Below are 12,873 nucleotides of genomic sequence, written 5' to 3' on the forward strand. Positions count from 1 at the left end.
CCGGTGTGATTTTGACTCCCACCCTACATGGCCAAACAGGTCTTGGGGAGTGGGTGTGGATGAAGAACGTTTCTTGTTCAATGGTAGCTGGTAGCAAGACGGGTTGCAATGGAGAATCCTGGAACTGAAAAGTAATAGTAATAATAATAAACTTCATTTTATATAGGGCCTTTAAAGGTGGCTTCTCAAAGTGCTTTACAGGATGACAACAACAATAAATAAGAAGAATACATAAGATAACACACAATTACAATATATAGAGGAGACCGTGGATGGTGGTACTATGAAAAGCAGAGGGGTTAAGAATGGAACCAGTTAAGTAAAGGCTTTTCTAAAGAAGAGGGTTTTGAGTCTGGATTTGAAGGAGTTTAGAGAAGGTGACTCCCCGATATCCTTGGGCAGAGAGTTCCAGAGCTTGGGGGCATAATAGGAGAAGGCCCTGTCACCCCCAGAGTGTAGACTGGCTTGGTGTACAGACAGGAGACCAGAATTAGAAGAGTGAAGGTTGGGAGGTGGGGAGTAGGACGACAGTTGCCCAGACAGGTACTGAGGTGCCAAGCCATGCAGAGCCTTATAGGTGAGCATGAGGATTTTAAAGTCTACACGGAATTTGACCGGAAGCCAGTGCAAGGACTCCAGGATAGGAGTAATGTGATCATTTGCAGTTGACCTGGTCAGGATTCTGGCTGCTGAATTTTGGACATACTGCAGTTTGTTCAAAGTAGATTTAGATACCCCAGCGAGTAGAGCATTATAGTAGTCAGTTTGAGAGAACACAAATGTGTTGATCAGCTTTTCAGCCACAGTTAGTGATAGCATAGGGCGTAGTCTAGCGATATTTCTGAGGTGAAAAAAATGTTTTGACAGTATGCTGCACATGTGGGTCGAATGTTAAGCCAGAATCGAATATAACCCCAAGGTTTTTCAATTCTGATTGTAGCTCAAGTACAGAACCATCTACAGATAGGGTTACAGGACTGGCTTTACGAAGTTGATGGGGGGTGCCAGTAAGCATGATTTCAGTCTTGTTGCAGTTAAGATGAAGGAAGTTTTGAGTCATCCAATTTTTTGTCAGAGATGCGATTAGATAGAATAGAGACAGCCACATCAGTGTCAGGTTTGGTATGGATGTACATTTGAGTATCGTCAGCGTAGAAATGAAAGCTGAGGCCATGTGATCTTAAAAGCTGACCAAGTGGAAACATGTAAATGCTGGAGAGCAAGGGGCCCAGTATTGAGCCCTGAGGAACACCAGACCTAACAAGACCAATTTTAGACCTGTACCCTTTAAGAGAGACAAGGTGACAGCGATCAGTGAGGTAAGATTTAAACCATTTGAGAGCAGTGTCAGATACTCCAACCACAGTCTAAAGATGAGAAAGAAAGATGTCATGGTCAACAGTATAGCGTATACTGTTGTATAGCATTCTGTGTATAAAGGAGCACACTACTATCAATGCATGTGACTAGATAAAGCAAGATCGTGAATAATTCCCGACTGCCAGGGCTGATGCAATAGTTTATGTTGTATGAAAACGGCAATCTACTCATTGCTTGCAACATGTTGCCTATTAAAGCAGAGAAGAAGGAGTTCCCCTTCAACTTTCTGCAAAAATACTTTTGATCTCACAGTTTTTGCCCAATATTGTACCTCACATGGTGGCAGATAAAAATAAGACAAGAACATAATAAAACAATAAAGACTAAACTCCTCTTTCCCATAAATGTATCCTCCTCTGACAGGTAGTAGTCAAAGATGAACCATATTGTATATGCCACACATTTCTCCATTTGCCTCACACTGTGCAACAGGTAGTTACTGTACATGCAGCCTGAATGCAGGAAGACAAACTTAAATGGACGTCTGCCCACCTGTTCAGTTTTGAAAATCACAGTGGTCTCGTGAACTGGAAAAACAGGTGGCTCGGTGTGACATTCTGGAATTGTCAGGTGAATTTGCTTGGCGAGTTCCTGGGGGTCAACAGGTCCTCGGATCTTGAAGTCGGTGTGGCTTTGATTCTTTTGATTCCTTCTGCTCTCTGCAGGTCAAGGAGGTAGCAGCTTTGCTGGGGCTGATGATCGCCAGTTCCTGTGAGCACGCTCAGATGGTCCTCCTGTCGTACGAAAACTGCAAGGCAGTGGAGCTGCAGGCTGACTCGCTATTGGACAACATCAAGCATGTGATGCAGCAAATGGAGGTGAGGGAGCCTCCTGATTGGTTAATGTCAGAAACAGTAAAATACATTGGACTTGATGAGATTATGATAAACCACATATCCATTAAGATGATTTGCTGCAGGACAAATATTTTCCAAAACTCCATTTAATGTTAAAGTCCATAATATCCGTATTTCTTTTCCTTAATAGGTGTGGCATCTACATGAAAAGGCATACGCCGATCACAAAGTTTGTAATAGAATATTATAAATACTATAATAATGTTAATATTAAAGACTGTTGTAAACACACTTACACACACAGAGTAGTGCACCCAAATTGTGATGCACACATGAGGGTCATTAGATTTCTTATAGGAGGCAAACAGTTCTCAACACAAAGACATTGACTTCTCTTTTTTTGCTACAGCAGTTGTAATATTCAGATAATATTGAAGGCAATTCCTGAAATCAGAAGAAAAACAGACCTTGAATGACCTGAATCAGTCTGTAGCTTCTCTTGGTTCTGAGAAATGATTACATGAAGACTTTTCCTGATAGCTCTTTTTTTGTAAAGCAGGCATAGTTTTCAAAAAGATCATTTGCATGCCCAAGTAGCAGATTGTTTTCGTCTGCTACTTTTATATCTGCAAATTAAGTTATAGTATAACTTCTATTGTGCTGGAAATAGATGTATGCTGTTTTATCTTGTAGTGGCTTATTGCTCTTAATGGAGATTTATGACTAAAAATGTGGACTTGGGATTTTTTTTCCCTTTGTTTTATATTCCCCATTTTTGTCTTGTCAACAGAAATGTGTTGAAGAGTCCAATAATGAGCCATCCTTCTATGAATATTTCACTGGCTACATAGACCAAAAAGTTAAGGTAAGCTAATTGTCACATCGGAGCCCTCTGTGTTTCACCCTGCCTCTCGCCTGTCTCCATCGTTCCCAATCAGAGGTGTTTCTCAAGGCGTCCGCATTCGTTGCAAACCAGAAGATCGTTTGACGCCTCTTCGTGTTGGAGCGAAAGCCTTGTGATAACTCTACCCAGTCTCTGTGGTTAAAAAAAATGGCATTGCTGTCTCCCTAGCTACAGCAAAAACACAGCATTTATTATGAGTGCATTAGTGTAAATAATGAAGTCATGGTCTATCCATTTCGCTCATTCCTAGATGTTAAAAGACCAATAATAAGTTTATTACACTCTTTATTTTGTTTTCCTTTAAGAAGAAAGACTTTAGAATTTAACCTGTCCACATCTGTTGTAAGACAGACTGTTGAAAATGAGTCTTAAAAATCGTTTAAAAGCACTAAGCAAACTTTTTTTCATGTCTCCTCAATACGTGTAGCTGCACATTTAAAGAATGTTTTTTCCTGGAATGCAGATATTTAATATAAAGATCCTGTGGAACGTTACAGTGCTTGTAACTTGTCAGCCCTGTAGGTTGTGGATTTTACTATTACAAATCATTCCGGAGATCTTTTGATTTGCAGTTTGACACAGTCATATTTCTGGAGGCGCCGACATCGGAGAGAGAGGTAATCCATGCCCTCCATCTGTACAAGAAAGAGGTGAATTCTGAAGCTCTGGTTGTTAACATCTTCCTTAGCAAGAGGTAAGAACAGGTGCAAAAGTTTCTTACTTTTTTTTTTAAACCAAGCGTGGCCTTCACACGCCGAAGCAAAGACTTTCCCATCCCGGATGCATCATTTCCGCAATAAGAAAAATGCGAGTCCTTATTCGATTTTCATGAAAAAAAAACGAGCTGGTGAATTTTAGTGTGCTATAAAAATCCTACGATTTCCATCCATACATTTTCTAACCAGTCTATCCAATTCACGTTCATGGGGGAGCCAGACCCTATCCCGACAAGGAAAGGTCACAAGGCAGGGTACATCCCGGGTGGGACACCAGTCCTTGGCAGGGCAAACGCACAGACGCACTCCTGCCAGGACCCGTTTCCTAGATGACCACCATGCAGACTCCGCACAGACAGCACCCAAGACCCGGAATTGAACCCGGGGCCCCTGCGCTGTGAATCAGCTATGCGGACCGCTGTGCCACCCATTACCACGATTTATGATGCTATAATAGTTTTCAGAGTCAACATCACAATTAAACATGGTCATAAATTCAATTGATTGACTTTAGATGTGTTACGTGATTTACAGTCACTCTCGGCATTATTTGCTTTAAATAAATGTTGACGGTCATCAGTGTATCATTGCTACATGAGAATGGCCAGGAACACTGGGACTATAATGAACAGGATACACTATGCAAAAATTGTAAAACGATCCGTCCCAGCCCCAAGATAAACTGGCGGTGAGTTCAAGGTAGTGTCAGTGGGACCTGGTGTCCTCTTTTCTCCTAGGCATGGTCTCTGCACATTTGCCCTTCTCAGTAATCAGAGTCCCAGGATTCCCTGATCACCTACTGCTCAAGCCCTGGTAATGTCGATGCTTAGATCCCCTTGAAACTAAGCCCCAGGGCATGTGCAATTTGGGCTCGGCATTAGCACGGTGTGGGTATGTTCCAGCAGCCAGCCAAAAAAACAGTCCTTTGTTACGCTGGTATGATGTAGGGCACCAAGAGACAAACACAGACCAATTTTCCCATCCGCCACTTGACCTACCCACATGTCTTTGGACTGTGGGAGGAAACCGGAGCGCCCAGAGGAAACCCACATGAACACATGGAAGACATGCAAATTCCACATGGGAGGCCGCACCGGTTCAGAACAGAGCTCTGCTGATCATCTCAGCGCTGCGCCACCGAGCCGCCCGCATTATTAATGCTAATAAAATGTTGTGCTCTGCAGAACTATATAAATGCCCTCTATGGTTTATTATGGTTAAAGGTCAATGGTTTGCCTCAAAGTAGAGTGAAATCTTGAAAAATGGAATTAGAGCAACACAGCTAATCTTCTGATGTGCGCACAGGGGCTGCCTGTTGGGATGAGCTGTATAAATGAGGGGGGGTGTCTCCCTGCTAAAAGTGAGAAACATTCGTGGAGTGGTGCGGCTGTGAACATCTCTCCAGATTTTTTTTTTTGCACACTCGCCCTTCTCCGTAATCAGAGTCCCAGGATTCCCTGATCCACATGGGAGGCCGCTCCGGTTCAGAACAGCTCTCTGCTGATCATCTCACCGAGCCACCTGTATTAATAATGCTAATAAAATTTTGTGCTCTGCAGAACTATATAAATGCCTTCTTTGGTTTATTATGGTTAAAGGTCAATGGTTTGCCTCAAAGTAGAGTGAAATCTTGAATAATGGAATTAGAGCAACACAGCGAAGCAAAGCGTGTACTGAGCTGCAGTGCAAATTTACTGTGTTGTACGGAGGGCAGTGAGCAGAGCCTGCAAACTGGTTCTAATCTTCACTGGCAGCCAGTGCAGTGATGTGCACACAGGAGTTGCCTGTTGGGATGAGCTGTATAAATGAGGAGGGGGGGGTCTCCCTGCTAGAAGTGAGAAACATTCGTGGAGTGGTGCAGCTGTGAACATCTCCCCAGATTTTGCTTTCTCTCTCAGGGAGAAAAAAGAAATAAAACCGAAAACGGAGAAGAATTGCGTGCTGCTGTATGGGTTCAGCGAACAGATTCTGAAGTAAGTGAAGCTGCGACACTACATTATGGTTGGAGTACCTGTTCCAGTCAGTCAGGGAATGCAAAGTCACTAATGCCCTGGACCTTTCTCTCTCTGTGTCTCTCTCCAATGTGACCAAACCGCATTTCTCTTTAACAGTTTGAATACCACAGCAAAGCAGAGGATAGATGGACATTCCCTTGAGTAACGCTGATATCAGCATTACTAAAATTAAAAACATGCTGGGGTTATCCATACCTGCCTATCGAAACCTTTCCTTCTTCCTCTTTTGAGCCCTTGACAGTTCCCACCCTTTTCTTACGTACCTTTCTGCTTCTGTCTCGCCCTCTTCGGGTTGCAGAGCCCTGTTGACTTAAGCGCTGTTTTTCAGGAATCTGCCCCACCCTCTGTTGTACTAGCAGGTGTGTGAGCGGCTGGGCTTTGGCCTTTTTTTAAGGACCCAGCAGTAGCTGATTTCATGCTGAAAATGAGAAAAGAAAAACGCCCAAATGTTTCAGCTGCAGGTTCCTTTTCAAGTGCACATACTCTCACTACCAGAGCTTCACCTCCTTCTCATTACCAGCAAAGGGGTGGAGGTTTCAGATATCTGTTCTTCTCAGGCTATCTATTAATACCATTAATATTTTTAATATGAATAACTCCTTAACGTAACGTGTAAGCTGAGGATGGCTCATCGTTCTGCTGGCCTCCGTGCCCATAGGCGGCCAACACCTTTCTGTGGCTTACAGCTGTGCTTCTTGCGATGGCACGTCCTTCACTTTGTCATGTGTTTCCCATAGAAAAGGTGGGGAAGGTTAGTGAACCTCTGCTCTTAATCAGTGCTTTATGCTGCCTTATATTTCCTTGCCTGTATGTCATTCAGATAGGAGCAGGCACTGTCACTTAACTGGCAAGTGGAACAGAAGTCAGAAAGAAAGCTCCCACGACCCTCTGTGTGCATTAATGCCTTTTACAAGCCAGATTAACCCTTATCACGTCATGAAGCTTTGGTAAGAGGTGTCCGTAAAAATGGTATCCATTTTATTATTTCGAATTTGATGATCGCGTAAACATTTGCCGTCACCGCCTAGACAGTGCAATGGGAAAATATGTCTAGATAAGAGGTACCGGGAGCAGTCCTGTGCTTGAATGATCCATGACGGGTGAAAACCATTGAAAAACATTAGTCTTGAAAAGTGAAGACTATGAAGGAACCTGGTTCAAATATTCAAAATCCTTAGGCACTGACAAAGCCAACTCAGTGGGTTTCTACAGAATCAGCAGTTAATCGCAAATCAGAGGACGAAGGCAGAAATAGGAGGCGCACCTTGACCCAAAGGGTGGTGGGAGTGTACATTTAGAATTCCAGTGATTACCAATTGAAATGGAGCTACTGCTTCTTCTAAAAAAAAAAACAGTAAACCCCTCAAAACAAGTGAGATGTGTCCTCTGGCTCATTCAGTCTGCTTTTTCGTGTTGCAGGTTCATCGCTGAAAGAGGGTCTTCCAGGCTGCTGGATCATGTGGAGCAAATTGACAGGCTATACCGCATCCCTCCAGAAGATGGTGCCAAAGAGCAGATGGCAAGAGTCACCGATACCTGCCCGTTGCTACCCACGCCAGCAGTAAGGTACAGCGCATCGCATGTATTTCTATTATAAATTAAAAGCTTCCTAAAGACCCAGGCAGTCCAAGCCTCTGCCTGCTTTATGCGTCTTCCTATTTTCATACAACCTGAGCTATGTCACTGAATAAAGATGAAAGGCCCAGGTGAACTAACCTGTAGGATTGATCATTACCACATCCTGTGAATTATGAACTAAATGTGAACTTCATTAAAAAAAGTTTGCATAAGTAATCAAAGAATTTCAGCCAGGTCTGTCACATCACCCTCTGAAATGCAGGACAGTTATCGTCGGTTTCTGCAGAAATGGTCAAGAAAGTAAGCACTCGCTCTGATTTGCTTGATGACTGGTTGTTCAGCATTATGCCATGTTTTCCTTACGTGGGTGTAAAAATGTCATGCAGTGTACCAGAATGTGTAAACTAAATGCGTTTTGTAACTGCAGGCAGCACGTAATTGGCAAATGAACAAGAGCAGATGAGACAGAAAAGAGTTGTCTCATATCGAACACCTGCTCTGAAGTCTTCGGCACCTTTTGGAGCGGGACAGCTCCTTTAAACAATGTTGTAGCAACACTCAAGTGGCACAATCAGTCTTTCATGGGATTGGAGATGTGATGCAGTTTAGCACCACTGGAACATTGGACAGCTCCTGTCTGCTATGGATGTAGACAAAGTGGAACATGGGACAGCTCCACTATGTTATTAAAGCGAAGTCAGTCTCTTAACCTGGTAGAGTACGGCAAAATGTCTGTCTGCCATTTTGGACTTTGTACAGTGTATGGTCAACATACAGTCGTTTCGGCTCTGGCCAGTTTGTCCGTCTTAAATATTGCTCTCAATTCAAATCCAAGCAGCTTTCTTGATACAAGACACAGAGCCATTGACTTCAGACGACCCCATGAAAACAGAACAATCAAGGGAAGAAATCGCGATTTACTTCATTATCAAAGGATGAGGGCTCTGTTTGAGGCCACTCCTGCTCCTGTAGGGCCAAAGCAAAAAAACTCTTGCAGGTCTTCATTAAATCATCACTCTGGACAGATGTGGAACAGATGCATTTTGTAATCAGTTTATTAAGTTTCGTGCTTCTGTGAAGTTAGGGATGGCTGGCTGTGATCTTTGAAAGCTGTAGGTTGTTGGTGTGTTCTTTCAGTAGAGCGTTTAAAGGTGGTCTGTACAACCGGCAGGGCTCAGAATGGGCCACAACTACTCTAGTCTGTACCAGGGTATACTGGGAAGGGTGAGGAAGATCTCTCGCACGCACTGCTGCTGTTAATGTGCCTGCTGCTTGAAAGAGTCCTCTTCAGTTTCAAATGAGATTACTGGGTTAATTAAAGGTTTACTGTCATGCAAACACATATGAAATGCAAGAAGCTAAGGAAGGTCACTTTGCCTCTTTGTCTTATTTACAAATTCAAGCCCGAGGGACATTGCAGCTTCCCGTCGTAAGATACGCTGTTTTCAGGCAATCTGTAATAGGCCACCCCTCTTTCTTGCATCATTGCTCCCCTAGGTGGCGCAATGTGCGGGTCTTCATATCCTCCACCTTCCGAGACATGCACGGGGAGAGAGACGTCCTGGTGCGCCTGATCTTCCCCGAGCTGCGGCGACGCGCTGCCCTGTACTGCCTCTCTGTGCAGGAGGTGGAACTGCGCTGGGGAGTGACGGAGGAAGAGTCCAGCAGGCAAAGGTGTGTGTGTGTGTGTGAGTGAGTGAGATCGAGAGCTCAGGGGAGGGAGAGGATTTGGGATAGGCAACCAAGGATGAGAGAGAATAGGAGAGAACTGAAGGTTAAGGAGAAGTACCGGGATGAAGGAAGCGCTTATAAATTGGGGAGAAGGAGCAGAGATAATGCAATACAGAAACTAGAGAGGGTGGAATAAGGCACAGGTAAGAAAGATATCACAGCTAGCCCTTCTTTGCTCTTTTTGGTCCTTTTTCCTTCTCCCTCTTATTTTTTTACTCTGCTTCTTCCTGGTCTGTCAGGATGGTGGAGATGTGTCTGTCGGAGGTGTGCCGCAGCCAGCTGTTCGTGGGGATTTTGGGAGAGAGGTATGGACTGGTTCCCACAGAGATCTCCATTTCAGACCAGCCTCAGTTTGACTGGGTAAGACCTCCCTCCAGATGGAACACTTCCCACCTTGTTCCTAAGCGCTAAAATTGACAAGGTCTGAAGATCATACTTTTATATTTTCGCCACTGGTCATTCTGTCCCTGGGCGCTACTGATTAGCCAGTGTCTCGGCGTGTGTATGTCTGTGCTCTTCTTAGCTCAAGACTGTCCCCCCCGGCTTGTCAGTGACGGAACTTGAGATCCGTCAGTTTGAGTCCCTGCACCCAGACTCTGCCAAGGACCGCACGTTCTTCTACCTGCGAACACCAGAACTGATCAGGTAGGGAGCAAGGAACTGGTGGGGCGCGGGGCAGGGAACTGGTCAGGCACAGAGAAACAAACTGGTCAGGTGTAGGGCAAGGAACTGGTGGGGCACAGAGAAACAAACTGGTGGGGCGTGGGGCAGGGAACTGGTGGGGCGCAGGGCAGGGAACTGGTCGGGCACAGAGAAACAAACTGGTCAGGTGTAGGGCAAGGAACTGGTGGGGCACAGAGAAACAAACTGGTGGGGCGTGGGACAAGGAACTGGTGGGGCACAGAGAAACAAACTGGCATGGCGCGGGGCAAGGAAATGGTCGGGTACAGAGAAGCAGATTGGTCAGGCACAGATAAAAGCTAAAGACAGCAGGATCAAATTAAAAAAGAGGAAGAAAGAGGGTGATGCTGAGGCAAATAAAGTGAGGCAGTGGAGGAAGGAATTACATTAATAGAGCACAAGACCGTGAAAGGGAGATCAATAGTTTGATGAAGCAGAAAGAGAGATGATAAGGACACCATTATGGACGGGAGAGAAAAGGAAAAAAAATGTGGGTATGCAGAGAGGTGATATTTGGGGTTGTTGACGGACACTGATCTGTCTCTGTGTGCAACTGAGCAGGTCTGTGCCTGTGTCCTGGAGGGCAGATTTTGCTGCAGAGTCAGGAGACGCCAAGTCTAAAATGGAAGACCTGAAGTGCCGAGTGCTGCAAAGTGGAGCGAAAACTACGAGGGAGTAGGTTCTTTTTTCTGTATTTTGTAAGATTGTGCTTGTTCTTTTATATATCCACAATGTACTGAAGTACAAAAGTTATGAACACACCAGCTTCAACAGGAAATAATAGACTTTTTTTTGGTTCCAAGGTATATTTAGCTGTAGTCTATTGTACAGAAAGTCACCTCAACCTTTTCGTTTCATATATTGTTTCAGTAAACAAAATATTTAGCAACACCTCAGCAAGCTAATCCTACAGGACAAGAGTTCAGAGAAATATAGTTGAGTTTGAAATAGACTGTAGATATCTTCATCACATTCCCGTTTTACCTGTGTCGATCTCTAGCTATCCTGCAGAGTGGGGAGGTGTTGTCGATAGGAAGCCATTTGCGAAGGGCCTGGAGACGTTTGGGAAAGCGGTTCTGGAAGACCTCTGGGGGGCGCTGTTGGAGCAGTTTGTGCAAGTTGGTGACACTTCTGTCCAGTCATGTTTGCAAAGCTGATGTTTTATGCAAGTTTTTCTACATGTGTAACATTCCCTGGAGGTAAAAGTTCCAAACCGAAGTCGGTCTGAAACTGAGTATTATATGGCGATGCAGCACGTTGATGTAACTCAAGTTCTGTTTTAGACTGAATGTCTTTTTTTAATTACTGAGATTTGTGACTTGTGACAGGAAGAGTCAAACTGTAACATAAATGTACACATTTTCTTTTGTTTGGTACAGGATCTTAGTGGTCTAAAAGACATGCAACACTACAGCTCAGAGCAGTTCTTTCCTAGTTATCTTAACTTTGTTAGCTTAGTTTAGCTCATCACTTTGCTTTCTAGGTTTGGCGCTGGAGGTGTCCAACATAGGTCCTGGAGGGGGCACTGTGCCTGCAGGATTTCATTCCTGCTCAGCTGTAAACTGCCTAAATCATCCCATTATTGTCTTAATTGGACTGATTTTAACAGCCGGAAGTTCTGCTGATTGCAGGAGACCAAGAACACCTGTGGACACGACTCCCCCTCGAGGACTGAGATGAAATGAGATGGACTGGACTTGGGTCAGCTTTATCCTCTTCCTGTAATCCAGGGCTAAACAACATCAGCCTTTAGAGGACCAGAAAGTTTCTGGATTTGCTTCCACCTGAGCCCGTAATTACTAGTTGAAGCCATTGTGTATTTAATTGAACTCTTTGATGGCTTTCCTTGTTCTTAAGAAGAAGGAGGTTTAAAGAGACCCATCAATCCTGCTGGACTGTGCCTCTTGAGGACTGGAGTTGGATTCCTCTGGTCTAGAGCAGTGATTCTCAATCCCAGTAGAGATCTGTAGAACCTTCTGGATAGTGTCTCTTGAGCATTGGAGCTGGGTTCTCCTGGTCTAGAGCTGTGGTTCTCAGTACTGGTCCTGGGAGAGATCTGTAGAACCTTCTGGATAGTATCTCTTGAGGACTGGAGCTTGGTTCTCCTGGTCTAGAGCTGTAATTCTCAATCTTGGTCCTGGTAGAGACCTGTAGAACCTCCTAGACAGTGTCTCTTGAGGACAGGAGTTTAGCTTCCCTGGTTTATAGCTGTAATTCTCAATCCTGTATTTGGTAGAGACCTGTAGAACCTTCTGGATAGTGTCTCTTGAGGACAGGAGTTGAGTTCTCCTGGTCTAGAGCTGTAATTCTCAATCCTGGTCCTGTTAGAGAGCTGTAGAACTTTCTGGATAGTGTCTCTTGAGGACAGGAGTTGAGATCTCCTGGTCTAGAGCTGTAATTCTCAATCCTGGTCCTGTTAGAGAGCTGTAGAACTTTCTGGATAGTGTCTCTTGAGGACAGGAGTTGAGATCTCCTGGTCTAGAGCTGTAATTCTCAATCCTGGTCCTGTTAGAGAGCTGTAGAACTTTCTGGATAGTGTCTCTTGAGGACTGGAGTTGGCATCCCCTAGTCTAGAGCAGTGCTTCCGAATCCCGTTCTTGTGGGAAACCTCTAGAAGTCAAGCTGAGAGCCCTTTGTCTTCATTTTTGGGTTTTCCACATAGAAAGATGACGATTCAGAGGAGTCGTCTGAGGTCACGGCACAGGAAGTCTACCAGGAAGCCCAGCAGCGACTCTGTCACGGGAGAAAGAAGCTGGTCGCCACGGCAGCAGCCAAAATCCGCGTGATGCAGAAGGGTGGCCTGGTGTTCATCCCCGCGGAACCTGGAGAAGGGAAGACCGTGTTCATGGTAATTAATTAATGACTCACTTGCTAAAAATGTTCTAGTCATTGGCTACATCATCCTCTCCTCTTCACTCTCATTTCAAAAATATTTTCTCAGGTGGTTTTGCATCCTGTTTAACATGATTACCCTTCCTCCTTCTGAATATAGATTTTTTTATTATTTAGGAAATTTGAAATCTCTTAGTTCCCAGTGTCAGCTTGTTGTATCATCCATGTTTAGTGGTATG

General features: G+C 44.4%; 2 protein-coding genes across 5 annotated transcripts in view; one reads left to right on the forward strand and one right to left on the reverse strand.

Annotated features, from left to right (window-relative positions):
- Positions 1-12,873, reverse strand: part of LOC148660099 (protein mono-ADP-ribosyltransferase PARP14-like) — a 197,362-nt gene that overhangs the window by 43,283 nt on the left and 141,206 nt on the right. The window lies entirely within an intron of this gene.
- Positions 1-12,873, forward strand: part of LOC148660102 (telomerase protein component 1-like) — a 53,086-nt gene that overhangs the window by 17,389 nt on the left and 22,824 nt on the right. For all 4 annotated transcript variants that reach the window (XM_088634135.1, XM_088634133.1, XM_088634136.1 and 1 more), the window contains exons 14-24: positions 2,046-2,198; positions 2,968-3,042; positions 3,654-3,775; positions 5,696-5,770; positions 7,232-7,378; positions 8,888-9,064; positions 9,361-9,481; positions 9,645-9,766; positions 10,364-10,477; positions 10,803-10,920; positions 12,465-12,650. In XM_088634135.1, the coding sequence (XP_088490261.1) occupies positions 2,046-2,198; positions 2,968-3,042; positions 3,654-3,775; positions 5,696-5,770; positions 7,232-7,378; positions 8,888-9,064; positions 9,361-9,481; positions 9,645-9,766; positions 10,364-10,477; positions 10,803-10,920; positions 12,465-12,650 (1,410 nt within the window). The remainder of the gene's footprint in view (positions 1-2,045; positions 2,199-2,967; positions 3,043-3,653; positions 3,776-5,695; positions 5,771-7,231; positions 7,379-8,887; positions 9,065-9,360; positions 9,482-9,644; positions 9,767-10,363; positions 10,478-10,802; positions 10,921-12,464; positions 12,651-12,873) is intronic.

The sequence above is a fragment of the Lepisosteus platostomus genome, chromosome 6, assembly GCF_059453375.1.
Source record: "Lepisosteus platostomus isolate fLepPlt1 chromosome 6, fLepPlt1.hap1, whole genome shotgun sequence".
Classification (NCBI taxonomy): Eukaryota; Metazoa; Chordata; class Actinopteri; order Semionotiformes; family Lepisosteidae; genus Lepisosteus; species Lepisosteus platostomus.